At 40.6% G+C, this 19187-nt stretch overlaps 1 protein-coding gene across 1 annotated transcript in view; it reads right to left on the reverse strand.

Moving 5' to 3' along the window:
• The window catches only part of myo3a (myosin IIIA), a 66990-nt gene that overhangs the window by 11415 nt on the left and 36388 nt on the right, over positions 1-19187 (reverse strand). Inside the window, exons 8-30 of the mRNA XM_071541785.1 lie at positions 18908-19063; positions 18289-18330; positions 16887-16983; positions 16180-16296; positions 15483-15587; positions 14973-15056; positions 14309-14511; positions 13461-13559; positions 13226-13340; positions 11204-11330; positions 10178-10388; positions 9383-9530; positions 7138-7291; positions 6184-6272; positions 5904-6030; positions 4637-4722; positions 4286-4327; positions 3093-3095; positions 2141-2221; positions 1652-1729; positions 1252-1457; positions 1040-1151; positions 77-239 (exon numbers count right to left, since the gene is read on the reverse strand). Coding sequence (XP_071397886.1) covers positions 77-239; positions 1040-1151; positions 1252-1457; positions 1652-1729; positions 2141-2221; positions 3093-3095; positions 4286-4327; positions 4637-4722; positions 5904-6030; positions 6184-6272; positions 7138-7291; positions 9383-9530; positions 10178-10388; positions 11204-11330; positions 13226-13340; positions 13461-13559; positions 14309-14511; positions 14973-15056; positions 15483-15587; positions 16180-16296; positions 16887-16983; positions 18289-18330; positions 18908-19063 — 2645 coding nt within the window. The remainder of the gene's footprint in view (positions 1-76; positions 240-1039; positions 1152-1251; positions 1458-1651; positions 1730-2140; positions 2222-3092; positions 3096-4285; positions 4328-4636; positions 4723-5903; positions 6031-6183; positions 6273-7137; positions 7292-9382; positions 9531-10177; positions 10389-11203; positions 11331-13225; positions 13341-13460; positions 13560-14308; positions 14512-14972; positions 15057-15482; positions 15588-16179; positions 16297-16886; positions 16984-18288; positions 18331-18907; positions 19064-19187) is intronic.

Here is a 19187-nt window from a genome sequence, read left to right on the forward strand (position 1 = left end):
ATACATTTATTAGCATAATGGCTCAGTGACTCATCCGTGTTCTGGTAGATTAGCTGTGAGCGTACAGTTTACTGACCTGACTGTAACACCAGAGCACTCTGTTCTCTCTGCTCCAGTGTCCGGCGGTACCGCTTGGCCCCCAGCCAGCCGCGGACGTACGCCTGGACCAGAACGATCCGCTGCGTGGCCTGCTGCACCATCAGATTCAGATGTTCAACGTGGTAGTACTTCAGGAACACCTAAGAGAAATAAAAGGATAATGATAATGTGATTTATTGATCCCCACAGGGAAATTCTCTTTTTACTCGAGCCCCTCCACAGCGAAGCCAGACTGCAGGGTCAGCTGGAGTTGCAAGGGCAATTTCCATGTTTGTTTGCGCCTCAGTTGCTTGAGCAAAGAATTTTTGTCTTATTCACAAAGAAATGTATGCAAATCAAGTTGTGGTGCAAACAAGAGCACTGCACCCTAAAGTGCTGTTTATAATTGGAACATTCTCTGATCTAATTTGAAAGTCAAGGACAGAATATCCTCTCCCTTGCTTGCCTGACTCTTTACGCAAAGTCATTACGCAACCTTTCAGATTATCTTATATGCGCTACAATAATTTAGGGGAGTGTTTTGAGTTGAATTGGCTGCAATCTTGATTTCCATGGCATTGCCTACACATAGGCAAACTATTATGTGGGCAAAATAATGAGATTTACATTATGCATGATCATGACAGGCTAAAAGAGGCTTTTTGCTATTAGGCATGCTTACCCCCCTTTGCACACGGTTAGTGCATAGCATGACATTATGATTTGGTCATTTTGGCGATATAGTGCACACTCTTTCCTGCACAAACCTTTAGTGAATCTGGGCCTCAGTGTCTTGCCCAAGGACACTTCAGTAGAGAGATGTGTGTAGAAGTAGTACCAACACAAGCTACTACCTCACTAATATCTAATGTAATTTTGCTCATCAGTACTGAGAGAAAGCCAATCTCCCTACACACATAGAGCTGACTGAAAAATAAACTCAGGTGAGATATTTACTTACTTTAGTTTTACCCATGGCCCAGTTCTCCAGCTTGGCCTTCTCCAGTATCGCAGCACACGTCTCTGGAGTCGCAGCCGGCTCTTCATGAGCACGGAAAGCCAAGATGTAGTACCTGTAACAATCAATGTAGTCAAATGGATACTAATAAGATAATCCCAGCAAGCAACACACAGTGATTTTTCATTTCGTTCACGGACTGCTTCTCCGCTGACCTCTTGATGAAGTTAGCGAACAGGATGCGGTGAGAGTAGCCCTGCCGCCTGATCTTGGCAGTCTCCAGAACCCCGGTGTATCGCAGCTGAACCAGAACCTTCTCCCGGTCAAACTTGTTGGCTTGGCGATCGTTATTGGGTTTGATGCAGCGCACAAAGTGGGGCTGCCCTGCCACCATCTTCGACAGCAGATCCATCAGAGAGTACTAGAAAGCGCACGAGGAAAGGAGAGTAAAAACCTATGAGACAGCTTCATTAAGGGTTTAATGTAGCAATATCGGTGGGATAAATTGAGATAAATTGAATTAAAACGGCCTACAATGCACTTCTGCAATAAGAGGCAGCTTTTTAACAAAATTTCCAATGAGATATGGACAATTAACAGGGAAAACACTCTTACTCTGAAGTAGGAGGCCACCGTCTGTGTTCTCATGTTGGTGGTTTCTCTCGGGTGGCAAGTGGACTCTCCAGGTTCACCCTGATGAACAAACAAACATTAAGCTTGTCAAAAACCATAATAAACATTAATTACACTGTACTGCATGGGTAGCTACTCTCTGTGCTATAAAGTAATGTACTTTATGGGAGATAAGGGAACATTTTTATACTATGCACAATAGGCCACCTGTGTAGTTGAGCATAAGGGGATGAGATGAGGATATTGAACACTAAGAATAGCTTGTAGGTCTTTATGACTCATTTACTGAATGTCTATCAATCTCTATGTGAACAGTTTCATTAAGGCCATGGTAGATTAGTATTAGCAACTGTCTTAACTGATGCACACCTGATTCACATTTTTAAAATATTAGAGGCCCTATTTCCATTACCATTGTTATACCATGTTTCATCAAAGCATTTGATCTTTTTTTTGAAAGCCACCAATCACCGTTTGCGTTTGTACTGTGTCATCAAGAGGCACAGGGGGCAAGCGTTTTTTTTCAGGGGAGAGCGTTAATTTCCGAGAAGGCTGCAAAAGAGATGCATAAAATGCGTAAACAAAAAAAAAGTGCCAAATCAAGAGTACATTCTATTTGAAATACTGCTCATTATCAAAAACAAAACTATACATGTAGCTATACGCCTAAAAATGGTCTCATTTGCAGAGCAATATGAATGAGACAAATTAGATATGCAAATGTATGCTAATATTGGACACAGCCAAATATTAACCATGACATTGCATATATAAGAGATACGTGGTCTATATGTAACACTAAGCACTAATACACTAGGGAAAAAAACACCTTTATACCAAGCCATCGGCCTAATACTGTTTGTAGTATTTTAAACGCTCATTGTGGCTTGTTAAGAAGGAATCCTTTGATGCGCTTTCTTAGGCGACAGTCTAAAATATGCAGATGAATGGAAATAGATTCAATAACTCATCAAACACAGTTCATTTATATGTAGCTACTGCCAATTGCTTTTAGGTGAACAAGCTGCCTTAAGTCTTAGATTTAACAGGCATTGCAATCATGTGCTGCCACAGTTTCAACTAAATCACTAAAGAAGTCACAGAATTAAGTTGCCAGAGTCTCATTTGGCTATTGGCAACTAACAGGAATATCTTTGGGGCAGATTATTTTATGCTTTGAATGCAAAATTTAAAGTTTATATACTTTTTAAACCTTTTTTTTTAAACCGTTAATTTACAATGCAAGTCATCCTCTCAAAAGTAGTGAGGCATGGTGCTATAAACAAACACAGCAATGGATATGAGATAAGGCCCAATTACAGGCATCAACACATGAAAGGGCCTCCTTCAGCTCCTACACTCTAGCATCTATAAACTGAAGCCAAGACAGCCTGATTGCTCTTGTATCTGCACACTGACATACAGACTGTAAGCTCTCACAGCTCTCACACAGTTTACTGTGCGTAGATTGTACACAACTATCTAGTAGACGTGTACAGAGACGTCATTATCTGTATCTGTATCTGTTCAACCAACAAAATTATCTGTCTCTGTATCTGTATTCGGATAGAAGACCGGAAGTGGGCGTGGTTTATACCGGAAGTCACGTTAAATCAGGCAAATGTTGTATTTTCTAACCTAATATTCATTGGCAATGCAATTTTTGTGCCTTCAAAGTATCAACTTGATTTAATATTGGCATATAATTAATTATGAAATATATTTCCACATCCTCATACTGTACTTTCCATCTCTCTCTCTTTTTTTATTTTTATTTTTAACTAAACTAAGTTTTATGAACTGTCTGAACCCCACCACCACCCCCCCTTTAACTGGGGGACATTGAACAATCAGAAACTGAAAAAAATGTTTTATAAATCGAAATATTCTTTTGCATTGGAAATAGAAACTATTTTCAGTAAAGATATACAAAAAAATATCCTTCAGTTGAAGGGAATAATCATGAAATTAAATTCCAATGATGCTGTGTTGGCATTTCTTGATGTGTTAACATTACTGCAGTTCGCGAGGGAAACGTGAATTACTACTTTACAACAGTAATTACATAACAGTAATACATTAACTTTTTTTTGCCTGTTTTATTTTATTTTATTTATTTTTTTTCCCCTACTGAACTACGTTTGGATAGACTGCAAACCATCTGAAACCCACCACCACCCCCCCTAATTTCAACTGGGTTTTTTATTTAAATGGAGGAAATTAACACATACAGCTAAAAACTACAGGTTCTAAGCTTCATTTTGATGTATCGGTTGCAGGGGGAAATCCAGCTGCCACACCAGGCTTTTGTCTCGCTAGCTCCCGCACCTGACTCGGTGGAGGCGACTACAGAATAGCGATCACTTTTCAATAATGTGTAGTAAATGAAACGACTAGTTAGTGAAATCAAAGTCCTATGTTGCAAACAGAATGGGCATTTTTATCTTGTGGCCATCCACAATGATATGAATCAATTTGAAGAAACATAATGGCTATTAGAAACACAAACCACTCTAGATCTACTCTACATTTAGATCTACTGTAGGTAAGGGTGACTGATGGTAAACAACAAACAAATACTCAAACACAAAGCTCACATAGAAATATGTTCATTACCTCACTGAAAGAAAAAGAACTGTATAACGTAAGCACTCCCATCTTTACGAGAGAAAAAGAGACAGATATGAGAGAAGGGAGACAATAAAAGGATGAGATGAATAGTTATAATTACAGTTTGTTGACATGAAAAAAGGAGAGTGACACACGTAGGAGCACCATAATGAAAGCAGCAAATAAACACAACACTTAAAGAGGAGAAAGACTGATTGTAATTCAAAAGCTGTCTTTGCTTCTGAAAGTGAGAGTAAGGGAGAAAAATAGAGAGCGAACCAAGGTAGTTTTTTTGGGGGGGAGAACTTCTAGATGTAGAAGATAATACAGCGATAATGCAGACAGTGCTGTAAGTACCTTGGCAAAGTTGATGGTGCGTGTAGGGGTTCGCGGGCAGCGGATTGTGTTTATGCCTTTACCCTTGGTGTGGGCAAGGTTGCCTGCGAAATAAACAAAGAGAAGATAATGTATGAGAATCGGTTAACACAAATTGCCCTGAGTCACCGGGGGGCTGTTAGTCATACATCTAGAAATCATATGCAGTCGCAAAGCTGTACGCAAACTTTTATTAGCCAGGGAAAAACAAACCTGAATGTTAATGAGGAAATCGTTAGTAGCAGTTGTAAATATCAGTGGAAACCAAACATATTCTGTGAAAGAAAGGTGCAGCTCCTGTCCTACTGTACACTCTCTATCAAGATTAACAGGCAGTACTATTGATATTTAAAGCTTTTATGAAAAAACTTTATGGAGCAGTTAAAAGGAGAATTCATCACCCTTCCCTTCCCTTCCCTTCCCCTTTCAGGCATTAGTGTTGATGAGGTCAGGAGGAACGACCCCACGCAGTTAAGGAATACCAAGCCTCGATAAAGCGGCTTTAAGACTACATTAAAGAGTGATTATGTGATTATGGGCCGGGTGATTCGATTTTGACAGAGTTGGCAGCGTCCTCTGCCAACAGAAGGGTACTCACACTGCAAAGACCAGCTTTTCACAACAAAAGTCTGGCAGCCACGAGGGGTAAGCCTGGCTGAAAAGAGTCACAGTGGCCAGTTGTTTTGCTTTCAGTTGTACTTAATAAATGAATAAACTTTATCATTATCATTATTATTATTATTAGCAGTAGTATAGTAGTAGTAGTAGTAGTAGTAGTAGTAGTAGTAGTAATAGTAGTAGTAGTAGTAGTAGTACTTGTAGTAGTAGTGGTGGTGGTAGTGTTAGTGGTAAGAGTAGTAGTAGTAGTAGTAGCAACAGTCGTAGTAGTAATAGTATAAATTAGTATTAGTATTGATAGACAACCAATTAGTGCTACAATCCTAAAATCAAAGGTATTAGAAGTATTAAATAATATCCCTAGATCCCAAGAGTTGTACAGCAGAAAAATAAAAGATATTAAAAGATATTAAATGGGAGTTAATGTGATTGATTTGAAGGCTTAGCTGATGAAGACTGTGATATTTGGTCGGTTTTGACTGCTGTTGACAATATGTACTTATTGGAAGTCGCTTCAGACAAAAGTATCTGCTAAATGACGTAATGTAATAATGATGTGAATAAATGATTCACTGTAAGTTGTTAGTGTTTTTTGTTTTGTGGAGAAAGAGCAGGTATCCAGTTTACCTGTTTTGGTGGAGAGGATGGGTGACGAGTTTGCGAACAAGTGTGTTTTCTGACGATCTGAGCAGCAGAACAATGTCGGCTGGCAGCGTGTCTCGATTCTTGGCCAAGAAACCTCCGGCGTTGTAAATCACCTGAGAGTTTGGCAGAGAGGGAAAATACTTATGTAAAGGCCCAGCACATATTGATTAGCTTCAAGTTTGTATTAAAACCTTTCTGCACACATTACTATAATAATTAGCACTGATTGAGTCAACTTTGAGAGCACAGACTGACACAGTAATTACCTTTCCAGCATAGTGGTGAATACCAAAGCCAAGGTCAACCCTCTTTGGTCTCCAGAAGCTTTTGGTCTTAAGATTGTCTTCAAACTTCTCTAAAATAACAAAGTGCATCAGTTAATTATCTTGATCATCACCAGAGACTGGATAGGTTACATAAACAACACTGAATGACATATCTATCCTTTGATTTCACAAGTACATAATAACTGCTGTATGAGAATGTTAATTTATTTTAAAATTACAAAAGACAAATACTACTGAATTTCAGATTTGACACTAGCATGTTTTTCTGTGTAAATGGACATTCACTTCTGTCTCTGATTGCCAGAAACAAGGGAATAGACTTGGTCCAGTCCCAACCTACTTGAGTTTCGCACTCAAAGCGGTTGAGTGGGAAAAAGATGATTATCTGTAGTTGCCGGTACATTTTCTGGATTTGATCTGCTCATTTAGATGCAAAATTTCAGACAGAAGTCTGAAAGTTACATCCATTGGCCTCATAGTACATCAAAAAGTTGTACACAGATATCAGTTTCATATTTTGATCTATTTTTTTCTGGTCTCAACCCTGAGAGAGAGAGTTCTTGTTGATGTTCATAATATCAGTTGGTCCTTCCTCTGCCATAATAAATATATTAATTCATAAAGTGTGGATCATAGACTGTCTGGGAAAACATGGTTGGGGAAAGTGAATAAGAAACACTCGTCCCTCGCTCCACAACTGCTGAGGTACCTTTGAACAAGGCACTTGTTGTTCTCAGTTGTTCCGGTGGGGCGTTTCAGTGGCCAACAGTAAAAGATGTGTGGTTTCACTGCTCCCTGGTGTGAATATGTGTGACCGTGTGAGTGTGAAGAAGGGTGTTGCTGAAAAAGAGCATGCGTGCTCGGCCGACCGTTAAAGAAAGTGAAAATCCACCCTAAGACAGATTTCCTCCTGCGGTACTGGAAGGGACTCACCTACAAGAGTCTGGTCGGTGGCCTGCGGGAAGCGGCTCTCCTCGTCCAGAAGAGCGAGCATCCCCATAGGCTTCTGCAGGAACAGGTCCAGGAGGGGCCGGTTGTCCTCATACTCAATCATCCGAGCATCCACCTCCTCATTGAGGTACTCGTCCTGTACAGCGGGGGGAGGGACCGTGACTTAAGAGATGGGGGTTTTAAGAAAGCGGAATTCCTTTTCCTTATGTAAGATTTTCACTGTAATCTAGAATCTAGCCTGCAATCTTCTCAGAAGGTCTAAAGATATGGTGGAAGGATGAATTTGTAATCAATTGGTTTGTTGATGTCTCCTTGAGCTCAGTGTATTTTTTCTGGGTCGTATAAAAGTTCCTCTCCTATAGTTGCCGCCCCTCTCAGCCTGTTGTGAGGCCAAAAAAACCCTGGTATGTCTCCCAAATCGCCTTTGATAGAACAAGGTAAAAAAAAAGGAATAAACATTAGTATTGCTACTGAAAGATGGAGGAACCTGAGACAGACCAAAGGAATGAAAACCAATGTCGAGTTGGCTGTTTTTCTCCTAGACAGATAAACGCAATTTACATTACCTATAGACTACTGCTACCCGGGAAACTAGTCTACCCTTCAAACTAGATCTAATACCTAATTTTCATTACTGAGAACCAGGCTGTGGGGAGCTGTGCAATGTTTTTCCATTATATACAGAGCTAACAGAACTAATTATATGATTCTTGCAATGCTGCACTGCTGTAGTGGCTATATATAATACTACATTATAACGTTATAAGCTGTTTGTCTGTTATACTAATTGTGGCCGACCGAGTTGCTGAGGGATTATTATGAATCAAGGAATTATGAATAAATGATTTAGATTTGATGCAGTTTTATGTTGTTTTATGTTTTCCCTTGGTGTTTTGGTGTCAAAGACATGTTACATTACACATAACTGTTAGCTTTATTCCCTTCGTGTCACAACTGAGCATTCAAAAGCCTCAAAAGAGCTTTCAAAACTTCACAAGATCTGCAATGAATAGTCAAAATTGGACAAAATGGATATCATAAATTGGGTATCAGCCTAGCAATGACAGGACAATGCTAAAGCCAGAATTTGTTGCTTCTCATTGTGTTGTAGCCGACTACTGCGACACACTCCCCCTCCCCCTCCAGATACCTCTGGGCTCGAGGGCAGAGTGAGCTTAGTACTCTTTTATATTGAGCTAACCTGATCACATCAGGTTGACTGACTCTGAAAGGTCCTAGTATGACTCAGCAACATTACCACAGACACAGATTTCTATTCCCAGAGGAAGAGAACAAAATGGGGGAAAAAAACATAAAATCAACGTGCTTATCCTAGCATGAACTGCACAAAGTGAAGTAGATAAGCCAAATTAAGAAATCTGCATGGTTAAATGCAGATACACAAGCATAATATGTAAACACACATATAAAGGAATAAATACAGAAAGATTCATGAGTCTGAAGTAAACTGGAACATCTAGCATACAGTAATGTTACATAATCTCCTTTGTTTTAGATGTGCCAATAATGCTCTTGAAATAGCATAATCACAGTCAGAACTACAGAGAAGTCCCAGTGTAAGAATGAGTAAAAATGTAAAAGCATCAGCTCCGAAAAAATAGGAATTCTGATATATCACTCCCCCCACTTTTCTATTCATGTCCAACTTTGTAGAATGAAGTCTTCCAGTTGACAGGTAGTTATACATTTTCATCTACCACAGTCGGATTATTTCAGGTTATGTGATGGATATCAATCACACAGCACACTACGACTCCCTTATGCACCGCATATATGGTGCAGTATAGGACAACTGTATTTCTGGGCCTTTTGCCAACAGTGCCCAAGAGTGAGTTTAAGTCCTACGCAAACTGTCTTCAACTCCTAATTGACCCTCGTTGGGGATGATTTATAGTGCCTCTCCCTGGGTGAGACTAAATCATTTAACATTAGCAAACCATTCTCTGCCCCCAAGGCAAAACACACCCACGAGACCACATAACGGGAGAATCGCGAACCCCATTCTCCCGTAAATAAAGACAGCAGCATATTTTACCCTTGCCAGCTCTCTTAAAGCGCGAGGTGACAAATGATGACATGCTATCACCATTTAGATGGAAATGAGGTAGTATCAAGGTGAAAAGTGCATAGGAAATACTTTCCCAAAGGTGCCGAAGCACTCAGAAAGTCGTCATGTGATTTCAGTGACAGGTTGGCCGCGCTGTACCTGCTCCCATGCGAATATGTGTTGATTGAAGTAAAACTGGATCTGCTCGTTGGCGATGTTGATGCAGAGCTGCTCAAAGGAGTTCTTCTTGAAGTTCTCGAAACCGAAGATGTCCAGGATGCCGATGTTCAAGCTCTTGTCATCCTCTCTGACGGGGAGAGGAAGAATGAAAGGTCAGGCAACTACTACAGTAACGGAAAGAGACGTAGTAATTATGAAACTGAGATCACGTTTCTTACATATTTCCCATTTAAAAATTCTATTCTTGACTGGTTTGATATTTTGGTTAGTGTCTGATAAATGATTGCTGTCAGCAGCTGGGCAACATCCCAACTATTTCATATCACTGCTGAAGCTGAAGATGGAGATGAAGATGATTATTCTTCACAAGAACAACTATCACCATATATGAAATGACAGTGGGTCTACAACTATATACAATGTGCAATCATGTGTATCAAGACCATGTTTCGGCAGAAAAATGTGATCTATGGCACTCTTCCCATACAAAAACTAAAAAGCCTTAACTATTTATTGGCTAATACATAGTATACACATGTTAAAAATGTTTAAAAAGCACAGACACATTGCGGCACATACACAGCCTTCCTCAGGGTGCAAAGATCAGTTTTCCATGCTTTCTAGACTTTTGTGCAAATCCCATAGCTTTCAGGAGCTGATAATTATCAAATCCACTGTCCTTACTTTTCCTATTTGTGTAGGAATTTGCGAGACGACCACATTCCTGCATTCATCACATCTAACTGAACCACATCACACTTTTCCCCATCTCACCCTAGGTGGCTGTCGGGCCGGAGCAGGGTGTTGATGCGGTTGACAATCCAGCTGAAGAGACGGCCGTAGAGGGCCTTGCCCATGGCGTCCCGCACCTCCGCCGCCTTCTCCACGGTGTTGGGCCTGACGATGGTCTCTCCCCGGGCGACCACACAGTGGGAGGTCAGCGCCTCCTGGAGCTCATCTGAGCGGATGCACAGCAGCGACGACACTGAAGGGACACGGGATGAGAGATGAGATGAGGTGAGGAAACTTTAAATTTCCAAAGTTGAAAGAGAGCAGGGGCATATGTGAAGGGGGTGTAAATGTGCATCCTTTACTATCCTCATTTCAGACTCAAAGATGAGTACATAATCTGACCGTAAAAAAGGAACATGCATGAGTTGATAGAAAATCACTTAATGATGAATGTGTAGCCATTATTCATTGTTTCTTCGTTGTATTGCAGATGATCAGAGCCTAAATATACAAATAGTGAGACAAATACGTGCGGTCCCATTTTGACAAACAACCAGAAAACACATAATTCATTATTCATGAAAAGCATGTAGCTTGTTCTAAGCATGATAAGCGAAGAAAGTCTAGCATCATCTGCTGCAACACTAATGCTCTCCTGCTCATCCATCATATCTAGCAGATAAACCTAATCTAGACAGCTCTGTAAACTACCAGGCACAGCAGACGTTCATATTTAGAAAATGCAATAACAGAGGACAACAATGTCCCGTTGTATTACGGTTTGTACACTGGGTCCATTGCAAATACACGTTTTGAAATGATGTACCCCCAAATACAGTAATAGCATTTCTATACCAATAGATAGTTCATTTCGACACAATATTTTCCGGTATTTATCTCCACTGCAGCTTAGTCCACCTTGAGCTCTCTGCAGAGGTAAAGGAGAACAGCAGAGGAGTGGGGGGGGGGGGGGGGGGGGTGCGGTGGGGGATTAGCACAGAGAACTCAGAGTCATTTTAGCTTTTACGTCATCACACCAGGGAGTGTAACCGTGTCTCTGTCTCTCACCATTCTCCAGGACAGAGACGTTGGAGATGTCGCTCTTGTCGGTTTGGTGCTCCGTGGCAACCGGAGAAAACTCTATGTCGCCTGAGTTGAGGATGGCAGCCAGTGTGCTGTAAACACTGCCCAGTTCCTGTAGGACAGAGATGGAGGACAGGAAACTTATGATGACTAGCTCAACAGAATTGATTTATGTGGAAGGGAATTTAAATGAATAATTTGTGAAATATTTATTTATATAAATGTATTTTTTTCCACGCTCTATCACCAATTGATATAACAATTGATAGAATAGTCATTCAACTTATAGCCAGTTCATGAAGGCTTTTGCATTTGCTACATTTGCTGTTGTAAACACTCTGTGTCTGGTAGGTCTTTGATTATTTATTGTTTTATTGTTTTATTTAGGATCCCCATTAGTTATTACCGCAGTAGCAACTATTCTTCCTGGGGTCCACACAAAAGACAAGAGAAGACATTCAAACATCACATAATGGACAATCCACAATATCAATAATTGATGACATGATTGATGCGTTTTATGTTTCCGGCAGCAGCAACCGTGGTCCGGTTGGAATAAATAGAAGAAGAACTGGGTAGTCCTGTACCTACAGAAACTCAAATTTCATCAACAGAAAGTCCAAGGAAAAAGACGCCACAGCACTGGACACACTGTTTGAAAGACAAGCGATTTCTGGGAAGTGCCGTGCAAAAAAACAAAGATGTCAAAACAAAACAAAATATTTTTTAGATTACCATTTTAATACAGCCTTCATTCACCAGTGGCATTTTCACAAGTCTGTCTGTTTGATTTTTCTGATGGTACTGGTACATGTCATGTCCTTTACTGAGAATGATGCTGCCCACAGACTAATAGCTGCCAAGCTCTCTCCAAATGGGCAGCTACTGTCTCAAAGCTACGCCTCAAAATAGATTACATTGCTTCAAAGATACACTTTATATACGCATTCTGTGATTTCATGCAAGACGAGAAGTTGAATAGGAGGCAGTTCCTCCAGCACTGCCAAGCGATTACAGGATAAGTGCTATTGACGTGCAGATCCCAGAGGCAATCAGTTCTTTGGGCCTCATTAGCCTCCACACTGCCAATGGCTGACTGCCTACATGTGCCTATAACATCACGCTGCACCACCAGCCACACACTGACCCTGACTAACTGCTCTTCCACTGTGTTTTGAAGCTTGTCTTTATTGTTTGAGTTACTGATTAGCATTCTTAACCCATGCTCATTACATATTGTCTATTAGTTAGTTTGTGGTTATCATACATCAGTGGTGGAAAGTAACTAAGTGCATTTACTCAAGTACTGAACTTGAGTACAATTTTGAGGTACTGGCACTTTACATTTTGTGAGACTTTATACTTTTACTCCTGTAGTTACTAGTTACTTTGCAGAATGAGGTTTTACATGCAAAACATATGATAAACTCATAAAATATGATGCGTTATAGAGTTTAAACTCCCCGACAGTACATGGAGCAGTTAGACCTACAACTTTAAAATACTTCTTACATGTTAATGCACCAATAATCTAACTCTGAACTGGACCGTTCTTCAGAATGAGTACTTTTACTTTTGACACTTAAGTACATTATACTGGTAATACTTTATATACTTTTACTTAAGTAAACTTTTGACTGGAGGGCTTTTACTTTTAATGCAGTATTTTTCCATTATGATATTACTACTTTTACTTAAGTAAAGGTTTTGAGTGCTTTTTCCACCACTGTCATACATTGACTTTCATCACTAAGGATTTTCTCTATTCAAACATGAAGCACATTGGGTGACTGTTTGTTTCTATGTTGGTACTCATATCTGTGCACACGTACAGTATATGTGTGTTTGTCTGTGTGTCCATGCGTGCATTTGTACATGCAAGTGTCAAGTACGCAGAACGTGAGTGCGTGTGCGTGTCTGCCCAAATGCAAGGATCAAGGTTATGCTGAACCTTGTGGGTAGGCCTCTTTCGGGTTTGTAGCCAGTAATTAATGCAGCGGTCTGTACCTCCAGGGTAAATCCAATGACTTTGAAACACTGCTCCACCGCATCAAACTGCTCCTTGTAAAAGGCGTTGCTCACGATGTCAGGCCCTAATTTAATGTGCTCGTTACACAGATATCTGCAGGACAAAAAGAAACACAAATAAGATCAGGATTGGGGTCTCAGGGAAGTAGGGGGTTTCACTATGTGAGTGGGGAATAACAGTGTTTAAGACAAGGTTAAGGAATGTCAAACATACTTAGGAGTTTTGCTGTCGGAGAGTTTGTAGTGGGCGAGTTTCTTCCTGTCAGCCAGACCAGCGTAAACGTAATAGAAGATGTGGAAGTTCCTCTCGCCTCTGTAAAGACACATATAATTCAAATCGTAAAAGCACAAGACATTTGACAGCTAACACTCATGTTGCTAATTTGCTGAGTGTCAAATCTGTTTTGCTAATTTGAGGGATGCCGGGAAGAAAAACTACAGACAACAAAACCAACACGTCAAGGCATCTTTATAACATAATTTTTGCCAAAACATGGATTCTCCTTGTCAGATATCCCACCAGAATTAAAATTCAATAGCAGCCTGAAGGAAAGTGTAGCTACACACGATGCTCACACTCAATTCAAACCCTCTGCCCTCTGTGTCTGTTTTCTAATGGAATACTTGAGTCTGCCTTTGAAGTTCCAATAAGGACACTTGCAGGACCACAATCTTTGATCAAACAGGAAATAAGCTCGCTCCTCCACTTGACCCTGTGTGCTCCCCAGACACATGATAAAAAAAAAGATAGATTGACTGAATTGCAAGGTGAAGGCGGATGCCACCTGCTTCAGATGGAGGAGTATAGGAGAAAAGAAAGAGAGAGAGAGAGAGAGAGAGAGAGAGAGTCTATTACGCACTGATCCCTGGCCAATAGGCTGAAAAAATAACCCTTGTGGCCAATGTCCTTTCAGAGACACACAATTTACATTTCTATGAATGTCAGTGTCAAATGAGGGTCATAACAGTGTCATACCCTCATAAATGCCATGGGGTTGCTAGGATACATCATGTGAGGACTGTATTTAACAAAGACAGAAAGAAGGAAAGCATGCTATTTACGCAGCCTGGTGGATGACTCTGGATTTCTCCAGCAGGTACTCGGACATCTGCGCTCCCACCACCGTTCCTCCGCAGGTGAACTTCATCTCCAGGTACTTGCCGAAGCGGCTGGAGTTGTCGTTGATGACGGTGCAGGCGTTCCCAAATGCCTCCACCAAGTTGTTGACCAGCAGGATCTTCTCCTGCAGTGTCCGATTATTGGCCTGAGTAAAACATTACATAAGAGTATTGCTGGTAAGTAAATGATTGAAAGACAATGATTTTGTGAGAAAATTATGTATGAATTTCTGGCTGCTGCCGTTCTATTCCTATTAGTAATATCAAACATGACATCGCCTTTGCTTATTTCATTCCCCCATTCATTTGACATCCAAAAAGTGAATCGAAGCGCTTCAAATTTCTTTCCAATTAGGTTGTGAAATCATGACTGACTCCAGCTGGAGCCTCAAACCAACTACGGTCTTTCAAACCGCAAGGCCGCCCCACTGCGTTAACCCACTCTGCTTCCACTGCCCACTGTGTTACTCTGAAACGCTTCCGTACAGATTATTTATCCTCTGAAGCAGTTTCTGATTTCTTCCCAGTCGTAAATATCCCTTTCTGGATTTTCAAATAGGAGGGACACTTCAATGTCATGTTGCGTTTACGGAAGCTTATGACTCACCTTCCCCAGAACTGTCAGCTGCTGCACCAACAGATGAGCGCTCTCCGTTTTCCCCGCTCCGCTCTCCCCGCTGATCACTATGCACTGTGCACAGAAAGTCACCAAGATGCTATTCAGTTTCAGGTATTCATAACTACTGACTTATCTCAATTACACAATAATAACAGCACTAATAATAGTACTAATGATACTACTATTAATCCTGCTAATCCTCCTCCTAATCTTGCAACTGCTACTACTACTACATCTACTACTGCCTTTACTACTACACCTACTACTACTGCTAATAACAATAGTAATATTAGTAGTAAAATTACAGTGCCGCAAAAAAGGACTGTTGATTCCATTAGTACTGATAGCTTTAGAAACCATATTTGTCTTTCAAACAAACAAATTAACAGTACTACAATAGTATCAAAAGTTCAGTTAAATGCAACTTTTTTGCTCTTAGTATGCTGTAATAAATACATGAATACGTAATTAAACTAGACGTTCTGAACAACACATTACCTGGTCTGCATTGTATGTCACCATGGACTGGTAGGCGGCATCAGCCACAGCAAAGACGTGCGGTGGGTTAGCTGTGCGCTTCGCTCCTATGTACATCTTAGTGTACTGCGAAGAGAGGAGGGTTGAGGATAGAAAGACTTATTTAAACCATGTTTATCAATGCAGTGGATGCTTATCGCTATTATGTAGTAGTTTCCATGAAAAACAATTAGTAGCATTAAGAGGTGAATTTGCCATGAAGTTGTCATTATTATTGAAAGAAATATTACAAAACTCATGTCACTACACCCACATAAAGTTTTCCTTTGTAAAAACACTTCCATTACCAAAGCCCTCTGTGACCATACAATATATTATGCTTTTGTTCAGCAAGGAGAAAAGAAAAATAGCTACATATTTGGAGCAAAGAAAAGCATGATGATTGATAGGAAAATACAGTCAGTGAAGTATGGAAGAGGCAGAGAAAGAGGGGCAGTGTGTGTGTGTGTGTGTGTGTGTGTGTGTGTGTGTGGGAAGGCTAAATGGGATGCAGCAGACTCTGAACAAATGCAGAGGCACTAATGAGATATGGTGGGCTACATTCAGGGCATTATTGGCCAAATGTACAAGCACGCATGCGTGAACACTCACAAACACAAAACACAAACACGCACACACACACACACACACACACACACACACAAGCCTATCCACAGACCTGCGGAGTGTACATCTCCATTGTACGGAAAGGATTGACTGCGATGAGGATGTCTCCCACATACGTATATATCTGATCCCTTCCATAGCGATTCTGAAGCTGTTCTGTGACTGTGTTCTGAAAAAAAAGAAACAATCAAGACTCATTCTCCAGATATAAAATGTTGATTTAATATGTTTTCAGGTAAACAAGCCATAAACTTACTAGATCATCAGAATCATAAGAGATAACTAAAGGAAAATCATTATTAGAACCTAAGTACTTAAGCCCGTGTCTTGCCTCAAGTCAAGGCCTGTGAGGACTGTAACATCAATGTATTATCTTCATGTCACACGTTGATTAATTTCCCTGTCTTCCCACTGCCCAGGCAGGTGCATCAACAACAGCAGGGCGGCACTGCCTCCCTCATAATGCAAAGCTTCTCATCTTGAAGGATGGGTGGAAATATCCGCTGGCAACGGAGACTGGTTGTATCATTCAATACGTCAATGGGGCGCTCAGATTTGATAAATTGCTCCGAATGTAATTTGTACAAAAGACGGTGCTGAGCTTTTCTCACTCTATTCAGTCAACCAATCAACATGGGAGCTTGGGAACAATTATGCTGAATGCTGTAGTTAGCGCTGGGAACAACATGTTTTCCTTACAAATATCAATGATAATATCTCAGGCCTACCTATATGACAGGCTAATCTTGACCTTCTTACCTCATCTAGAACTTCTAGGGTGGCGAGGTCTTCCACCTCATCTGCCGCAAGCTGTGTCCTCATGTGGCTGCCTCTTTTAGTGTGAATGCGCTCATGCCTAGAATTCACAGGACGCACAACCAAAAGTCTCTTACTGAGCGATGTATATAATGTATGTCCCTAAATGCATGAATATATAAATGAAACAACCATATGAGCATTTGAATGAGATAGCAATGAGTGATGCGGCTAAAGGTGTTTTCTGAGACACAGTGGTAAATCTCTTAACTCCTAAAACAAACCCAGAAGAGACTAAATATAATCAAAGCTTCAACTAGATTCAACCAAAGATCTAAATGTAATTACAAAACACCATATAATCAATGCTGAACAATTGGGCCCATCAGTATGCAGTTCCCTCCTTCCCCTGACTGCCTTGGCCGGGGCTAAATGGTCTCACCAGGTGTGGAGAGCCTGAAGCTGACTGCAATACAGTTCAACCAGATATTAATCAACCTTAATCTGCCTGACCCTCGTTCCAGGAACGCTCTTCGTTCCCGGTTTCATTGGACGCCACATAGGCATGAGCATATTTCCTTTCTGCCCTTCAATAGACCAGGTCATTCACAATAGTAGCCGTGTGATGGATGTTTATTTTTGGATACATTGTGGGGAATAAGGTAAACCAGGAGGCTGCCATCTTTCAGCATCTCGTCTATTTCAAGCAGCAATGGAAGGACTTCACATCTAAAATCCTACTGCCAATCTTTCTAGTGTGACTATTTGTAGTGGCTTACCATCTTAAATACCAGTTGAACTAAGAGACTGAAATTTTATTTAAATGTAGCTACATGGCCATGGCACTAACAGCACATTTAGTGGTGCAATCCAAACTACTGTACCAGCTATTAGTATTATTAGTGGTGCAAAGCCTTACCATGAAGTACTGTAGTTTGTAGGAATACCTCATGACATCCTACTATGCCCTCTCATGTAATGTGATGTAAGAACCCAAAATAAGTAGTTTGAATTTGAGCCAAAGATTTATCAGTATGTGGCTGGTGGCTGGTGGTAATTTCCCACCCTGATTGCAACCAACCTCTGAAGTGAAATTTGGATACCATCAGCTGCTGTGGTTAGTTTACGAAGACATTTATGACCCTGGTTACACTACAACAAATGTTAGGACATTAAGAAAAGACAATGTACAAAAGACAGAGGAACGAGTAACAACAAAATGACTCATATGGAGATGATTTTAAATAATGGCAGGGTGGTAAGCATGAAAACAATCTAACACCAGTCCATGTAGTTGATTGCAAATACATGTGTGATCACAACTACAACAAGAGCTCTGACTGGACAAAAAAAAAAAAAGCCAATTATCATCTACTCCTACTGTGGCACAAGAGGTGTGGGTTACCTGTCATTACTGTCTTTGCTTCTGTCTGTCTTTCCATGATGGCTTAAATGACAGAAATAACATTAACATTTCATAAACGGAGATGTCACATTTTCAAAAGGGGGGAGATCTGGTATCTGGGCCAACACTCATTTGACACACACTGTACAGAATCCACCTCAAGTGATGTTGGTGCAGGATTGAGCAGTTGTTTATGTTAAGGTGACAGGGCTTGTAAAACATCCAGCAAGGAGACTAATTTGGATTACTGTCTGCATCCAGACACAGAGAGTTAAGCTGCTGCCTACCACATTAAACCCACTGACAGGCAGTCTTGCAACCTTTAAGTTATTCCCAGGGGTTTGAAATGGAGACTATCAGGCACTTTATGGTGTGTGAGTATTCATTGCTCACGGTGCTAGACAAATAAAAATGGTACAGGAGGACAACAACTTGTGGAGTTTATGTGATGAATGATTTTCCCACTCCTACTATTAGAACTACTACTAGTACTACTGCTGCAGCTTCTACCATAACAAGAATATATGTGATAATGAATGATATTGTTCTACACTTGACTTCCCCATGAAGGAAACATACAGTGGCATTCCTTGGTGATTAAATGCAGTTCAGACGGTACCTTGTTTTTTCAATGGTTCCTATTTGCTGATTGAGATCAATAAGTTCCATCAATTGTTTCTGAAGGACTTTTTCTCTGCCAACAATCTGTTTGATGAACACATGCTGGAGCAGGTCTAGTACATTTGGTCTTAGCTCAAAGTCCTTAATCAGACATCTGTAGGATAGAAAAGGGGAAAAGGAGAAGGTGTTGTTTGGCAAAAATTAAACGGGAGGACTGCAGTGAATATCTTGGATTTATATTCAAAGTGCGTGTGGTTATGTACTATCAACCTAAAGAT

This window comes from Centroberyx affinis, unplaced genomic scaffold (assembly GCF_046629955.1).
Source record: "Centroberyx affinis isolate AG114_WGS23_722 - 3 ecotype Tasmania unplaced genomic scaffold, CSIRO-AGI_Caff_v1 ptg003958l_1, whole genome shotgun sequence".
NCBI lineage: Eukaryota > Metazoa > Chordata > Actinopteri > Beryciformes > Berycidae > Centroberyx > Centroberyx affinis.